General features: G+C 39.7%; 2 protein-coding genes across 2 annotated transcripts; one reads left to right on the top strand and one right to left on the bottom strand.

Moving 5' to 3' along the window:
- Window positions 1-312: 312 nt before the first annotated feature.
- Window positions 313-2349, top strand: LOC134035323 (uncharacterized). Its single transcript, XM_062480324.1, has 4 exons — window positions 313-881; window positions 1348-2021; window positions 2118-2163; window positions 2254-2349. The coding sequence occupies exons 1-4, from the start codon at window positions 744-746 to the stop codon at window positions 2347-2349; spliced, it is 954 nt and encodes a 317-aa protein (XP_062336308.1). The 5' UTR covers window positions 313-743.
- Window positions 2350-4274: 1925 nt separating this feature from the next.
- On the bottom strand, window positions 4275-6026 carry LOC134034913 (uncharacterized). The gene is made up of 5 exons (XM_062479615.1): window positions 5634-6026; window positions 5411-5505; window positions 5110-5307; window positions 4942-5028; window positions 4275-4684 (listed from the first exon to the last, which is right to left on the bottom strand). The coding sequence occupies exons 1-5, from the start codon at window positions 5693-5695 to the stop codon at window positions 4275-4277; spliced, it is 852 nt and encodes a 283-aa protein (XP_062335599.1). The 5' UTR covers window positions 5696-6026.
- Between the last annotated feature and the right edge of the window lie 577 nt (window positions 6027-6603).

Here is a 6603-nt window from a genome sequence, read left to right as displayed (position 1 = left end):
CGGAACAGAGAAACATAAATATACAGCTTTGCCTACAGTTCTGCGTCTTCCATTGGTCTCCGCCGCCCAGTCTGAATGTCTTGACTGCCATGGTTACAGTAGCTAACTGCCGAAATGAGAAGAAAAACAATTCCGACATATCACTGTTATAGAATGTATTAGCCTATGTGTATGTAGGCCTAGGTTACTTATTTCAATACAACACTTTGACATAACATGTAGTCTATATTTATTTTGCTCTATTAGCTACATTTTGGTAAAATGTCTGAGTGTGTCGAACTAGCCTAGCCGGTTGGGGTCCCTTTGCGCTAGCTCTGTAGCATAAAGTTCACTCAAACCTAACTCATTACAGTAACTTTACACATTGTTGTAGGCATAGGTATGGAAGCAAATCAGTGCCATAATGTTTTGAATTTTAAAAGGCATTGAATACTTAATATTGAAATTTAAACAACACTGAATTCTCATCTGAATATATTTCAATGTAAAATAAAATTCAGGTTGCTCAAATTCGAGCCTAAAAATTTCGATCTTAAATAATTCAACCATAAAAAATTTGACCCTATCAAATTCGATCTGAAAATTTTCGAGCTGAAAACATTTGAGCTGAAAAAATTTGAGCCTATAAAATTCGAGCCTAAAAAATTCGAGCCTATCAAATTCGACCCGAAAAATTCAGAGTTTAAAAAATTCAGATTTTTAACATCCGGGATATCAAGGACAGGTAGAGCAATCGAGCCTCAATGCAATCGAACCAACTTCTGACCTATCAGAGCACAGACCTTCAGTCAAGCACTCCGAGGAAGCGGGAAACCTTCAAGCTCAAGAAAGAAGAGAAGAGGAAAAGAACGATGGCTACCCGTGACAGCAACCAGGCTTCGGTGAGTCAAATTTCGATGTAATCAAATGTTATTTTATTTATATAGAGCATTTAATACCAAAAGAAAACGCAAAGCGCTTGAAGCACGGTGGCCCAGTACTGTATGGAACCCCACATGCTAGCCAGTTGATCACTTTTGGGCCAGTATGATCCGACTGGCCCAGGCAATGCTAGCGACCGTTTGAAAATACCTGTTCATTATTCAGTTTATATTATATTTTATAAAAACTTTCCTAAGATTTTACTATTTTTCTATGAAGAGAATTTAGAAAAGTATAGTCAAACTAAGTAAACTTTGGGCAAGACATACTACTAATTCAAGGCCAGTTGAATTTATAAGTGATGACCTGGAGTCAATAATAAACGTCTAAATGTCGAGCCCTAAGTGCATTATAACCCCTGGAGGGAAAATAATGGAAGTCGTTGCTTATTTATTAAATCTTTTTGACACATTTTTTCTCTCTTAGGAAGTGCTGCTTGACCATATTTTGGGAAGTCTCCGCTCTCGTTTAGAGCATATTATTAGCCAAATGCCTTTGGATTTGGACTACTTAGAGTTCGCTGTCACACAAGAGTATGTGTTTTTAAATGCTGTATCCAGTCGGGTGACTGCTTCTCCAGCAATTGTAGATGCCCTGACATCACTACATAGGCTTATAAACCTGGAAAAGGAACAAGTTGAACAGCGAACTTCAACGGTGCAATTTGAGCAAGGACTAGTTGGACGACCACGAATGGTCCTCTCTCCGGAGTACCTTAGCAGTCTTTTGGACCTTAACTTGTCCATCCCATGCATAGCTGCACTTCTGGGGGTGTCAAAACGAACAGTGCATCGACGTATGGCTGAGGCTGATATGTCAGTCAGGACACTGTACAGCACTCTCACAGATGAGGAATTGGATCGGTGTGTGAGAGACATCAAATCCAGGCAGCCTCACTCAGGTTATCGGATGGTGAAAGCCCTTTTGCAAGCTCAAGGACTGCGGGTGCAGTATGACCGCGTCAGAGCTTCCATGCACCGCATCGACACCGTTGGAGTCATATCACGTATGACCAACTTGGGTTGCATTGTCCGAAGAACCTACTCAGTTCCAGGCCCCCAGTCCTTGATGCACATCGACACAAATCATAAAATCATCCGGTAAATTACTTTCCCAAAGAGCATATTCATTCATTATTTTACCCAAATATAATGATGGGCTTATTCAGAATAACATCTTGACACATTTTCCTGCAGCTACAACATTGTCATCTTTGGTGGCATAGATGGCTTTTCACGGAAGGTAAGTACAGTTTTCAGGAATAAATGTGTACATGTTTATCCTGCTTATATGTGTTTGCCTAATACAAAAATGGTGTGTATGGTATTACAGATAATGTATCTTGGTGCAGCCTCCAATAACCTTGCATCAACCACCCTGGCCTTCTTCCAAGAATCTGTGGAGAAGTTTGGTTTCCCTCTTAGGTAAATATGATTTTAAAATGTTGTCGGTCCCTCCATATAACAGCTTAAACACATGCCTCATCTTTTGCAGTTTTTGTAAATTTGATGTAAGATGCTTCAAACATTCCTGTGCTGATTTCATAGGTTGTATAACCAACCAACACTTAATATGGTCTTTGTTGTAAATGTTTGTTTTAGGGTACGGGATGATCAAGGGGTGGAGAATGTGGATGTTGCACGCCTCATGTTTACAGTCCGTGGCACTGGAAGAGGCAGCTTCATTGCTGGGAAGAGTGTTCACAATCAACGGTTAGTAAAGAAGTGCAGATAAAGCTAGTTGAAATAGGGCACTCGACTCGCTGCCATGCATCTAAACTTTTTTCCCCAGAATTGAGAGGCTATGGAGAGACCTATGGACAGCTGTAACAAACATCTACTATGATGTCCTTCACTACCTCGAAGAAGAGGGCTTCCTCAATATCGCCAATACAACACACCTCTTCTGTTGCCATTATGTGTTCCTACCACGTCTACAAGATGACCTGGACAATTTTCGCAACCATCATCCATTAAGAACGGAGGGCAATATGACCCCTAATCAGCTGTGGGCACTGGGTCAAATACATCAGCCAATTCCAGTTCCAGATCACATGGCAGTATGTCTAAATATTCAACTATTTTGTGTTAACAATTGTAAAAAACAAAACAACCCCCCCCACACACAATTATTAACATTAGAAACAGTCTAATAGACCATAATAGACCATATTTTGCGGCTGTGCGTTTACTATGTAATATGTTGAAGCATTTGCTCAATGACCAATCCTTAGTTTTATGCTAATTTTACATATATACTCTATAAATATATATATATATATAACTATGCTGTCTGTATAGATAATCAACACCGCATACAAGTGACATTTTCTTTTTTCAAATTTGTAGGGTATAGATATGCCTCTCATTGAGTGGGAGAACAGTGGACTTACTCCAGACTGCCACTCCAGCATCGTTGTCCCAGACATCGAAAGCCCACTGACTGATGAACAAATGGCAGCTTTAAGAGAGGCTGTTGACCCAAGAGCTTTATCCCAGGCTTATGGCTGTGAAATCTACACTGCAGCAGTTCAGTTTTGTGAGAACATTTAAATAACTGAATGTTTTGAGCATTTTCAGAAGAACTGGATCAACTATATAATAATACATCATATACATCAATAGATTAAAAGATTCTTCACATCTCTCCTGAGTCAAATATTATTTTTTATTTCAGAGATAACTGCACAAGCACTTTGCAATGTGACCCAGGCATCTTAACTCACTGGCTCATGCATCAAAGAAACATGCAGACATGCATAACACAAACTGTGTGGTGTAAACTTCTTTTGTGTGTACGTCTCTAACTGTACGAGTGTGTATATCTGTTTGTATCAACATATTAGATGAGACCAAATCCTGTTTGGCAACTGCCAATACAGGCTAGGATGTCAATCTTAAAAGATGCATAGTCTTTGTAATGCCCTGGGATTCGCAGGGTCTCGTAACAGGTGGAGGCGGTGGGGAAGCTGCCTTTGACCACCTCAAGGGACAGATTCGTCCTTGGCAGAATCTCCCATCCAGTCCAGAATTTCACCAGATCTCTCAATTCATTCGGTGATGCTGTGTAGTAAACATATTCAATTATTTTACAAGTTACATGAAAAGTTGCTGTGGAGAGGTAATGATAACTAGATGACCAACTGTTTCACGGTTTATCGCATATGTTTACTCTGTCAACATACCATTTTCAATGAACTGTCGAAGATAACCTGATACGTGGCACATGGTGTCAACGGAAAAATCATTGTCATCATCTTCTTCATCATGATGAGGCCAGGTAATGCGCTTCAGAAGTACCTACATTGAAAGCAAAAAAACAACAACATGGGATACACTTTTTATTATGGCTTCTTACATTATATTTGGTGTGATTCTTTCAGGCTTTTGAACCACACACTTCAAAAACGCCACTGGTGGGTACTTTGGAAAGCTTTTTATATCCACTAAAAAATATAAAAAGGGAAGAAATAGCAAGACTTTGAAAATGATTGAGGATGGAAAACATACAAGCCTGATTGTTTCCCGGATGTCCAGGTCTGGACAGTCTTCTAGGGCTACAGTTGCAGTTTCGGGACCCCCTCCAAGCAGGACATGAGCTAAGGCAGGGCTGAGCCCAGACAGGCACGGTCCACCATGAAGGAAGGAGTGGCCCATCATTCTCCCTGCCATGACAAACATATCACTTTCAACTAGGAAGTGAGAGGCTGACGGCACCAAATGGCCTGTCTCTCCATCAAACAGCCGTGTCACATCAGTGTTTGCTGTGAAAGAAAATTTGTTTAGAGAAAAGCCATTTAAAATATATTATACACAATCATTTAGTAGGAACTAACTATTATACATTAGATCAAATGTTTTCGCCAGTGTAGGCATGATATTATTTAGTATAACATATATATTACATATATTGTTCTCAAGCAAAACTACTAAGATGAAAAACAGATTGACATAATATGAAAAATATATTCGACCATACCTATTTAATAAGTCATCTTACACATAACTGCACTCTACTTACCAAAGTTGATGCAAAACCCAGACTTCAACTTCTCAATGCAAGTTGAGAGGAAAAAGCGAGTTACACCCTTTCCAATGGCAACGTCACCTGTAACACAATGCAAGGTTTGATATAGTAATGTCATACTTTTTGCAGTCCTTGACCATTAGGACATGTGGCTGAAGCTACCTTCAAGTCTGCAATGCAAGGGTCGTGCCCATTCCACATTAGGTCGCTTGTAGAAGGAGAGGAGTGCCATGTCCTGTTCGGCAGGGGTTTCTCTAGTATCCATGCTGAGAACCAAAGCACTCTCCTTTTCATAAATGTGCAATAGGGAATCCCGAAACTGAGACATGGCCTTGGTAGGGTCTTGGATGGTGAGCCAGTCTAGTAGAGGAAAACATACAAATGTGACCAATTAGGCTTGAATCTAACGCTTGACAGCAACCTCTAGATATGTTTTAAATGTAGATTGAAGCCGTATTCGTACCGTCTGTAACTGCTGCACTGCTTCTGGACGGTCCAGGCATTACTGCTTGCTCTTCTTCCATCACAGTACTACACTCAATTGCCTCATTTCCTGCACTGTACAGTCACAACATATTCATAATGGTTATCTGTAAAACTGCTTTTATGTTTTAATAGCTCAAAGACCAAGGCATCTGCTGGTGAGTGAAACGAGTACGGTACGAACAATAGAAAATTGGTGTTACCTTTCCCCGCATGAAGCAGCATGTGCCTCAATAATGTGACAGGGAAATATGTCCATGCACATAGGACAGGGTTGCTGATCTGCTGCCGAGAATATGAAGTTAGCAAAGACAACAAAACAAACTTAAGTAGGAACCACTAAGAAATGACTTAATGTAATTTCTAATAAAGCATCTGCTCTCATCAGGCATTTTGATTGCAGCGTATTCATGTTCAATGTTATTAATTATATATTGAAAATGCTCCAATAATTCATTCTTACATGTTACGTCTTCCTGCGCACAGTTTTCCTCCACATTAGCCGGGCAATTATCACTGTCAACATCAATGATGTTGCAAGATTTAAGTGTTCGGTCAGAAACGGCAGTGGAATAGCTGCTCCACATTTCTGACACACTGCGTTTGGCATGCCACTGAATGCATTGTCTGTTAGTTGCAAAGGAGTTGTGCTTAGTTCTTCTTGAATTGGTGCCATGAAAAGAGTCGTTTTACCCCCCTGGCTTGCAAGCTTAATTATTTGGCCTGTGTAGCCAGTATCATCAGGTGTCACAAGAGAGTTTGCGGCTACCCCATCCTCCTATAAAAAAAAACATTTCCGAGCATAATGGGAAATAAAACTATATATGACATAAGCACCCTTGTATAGACATGGATTACATTAAGCCTAGTCTTTAAGTAAGAGAAAAAATGTAATGAAGATCTCCATTGAAAACTTTTTTTCCTCTGCCACTGTACCCATTACAGATGACCTATACACTGTTTGGATGAGCACTAACAGTCATTGTTGTTCCATATCTCAATACTAATACATACAAACGTATAAGTGCCTACCTGCTGATTTGTAAAGCAGCCAACCACCAGACACTGTCTCCAATTGTGGAAATACAACCTTGAGTGTATCACATAACTGTAAACCAAAAACAATTAACATTAATTATTATTATACATTTATTTATTATTAAGAATGCTGAA

This window comes from Osmerus eperlanus, chromosome 15 (genome assembly GCF_963692335.1).
Source record: "Osmerus eperlanus chromosome 15, fOsmEpe2.1, whole genome shotgun sequence".
Classification (NCBI taxonomy): Eukaryota; Metazoa; Chordata; class Actinopteri; order Osmeriformes; family Osmeridae; genus Osmerus; species Osmerus eperlanus.
This window is presented reverse-complemented; position numbering and strand designations above follow the sequence as displayed.

What these genes read in the sequence shown, in the direction of transcription:
- LOC134035323 (XM_062480324.1), top strand. Translation starts at nt 744, where the DNA reads ATGCAATCGAACCAACTTCTGACCTATCAGAGCACAGACCTTCAGTCA. An exon ending in ACAAATCATAAAATCATCCG is followed by an intron (nt 2,022 to 2,117) that starts GTAAATTACTTT and finishes ATTTTCCTGCAG; the next exon opens with CTACAACATTGTCATCTTTG. An exon ending in TAGATGGCTTTTCACGGAAG is followed by an intron (nt 2,164 to 2,253) that starts GTAAGTACAGTT and finishes ATGGTATTACAG; the next exon opens with ATAATGTATCTTGGTGCAGC.
- LOC134034913 (XM_062479615.1), bottom strand. Translation starts at nt 5,695, where the DNA reads ATGTGCATGGACATATTTCCCTGTCACATTATTGAGGCACATGCTGCT. An exon ending in GCTGCTTCATGCGGGGAAAG is followed by an intron (nt 5,506 to 5,633) that starts GTAACACCAATT and finishes GTGACTGTACAG; the next exon opens with TGCAGGAAATGAGGCAATTG. An exon ending in CAGTGCAGCAGTTACAGACG is followed by an intron (nt 5,308 to 5,410) that starts GTACGAATACGG and finishes TTCCTCTACTAG; the next exon opens with ACTGGCTCACCATCCAAGAC.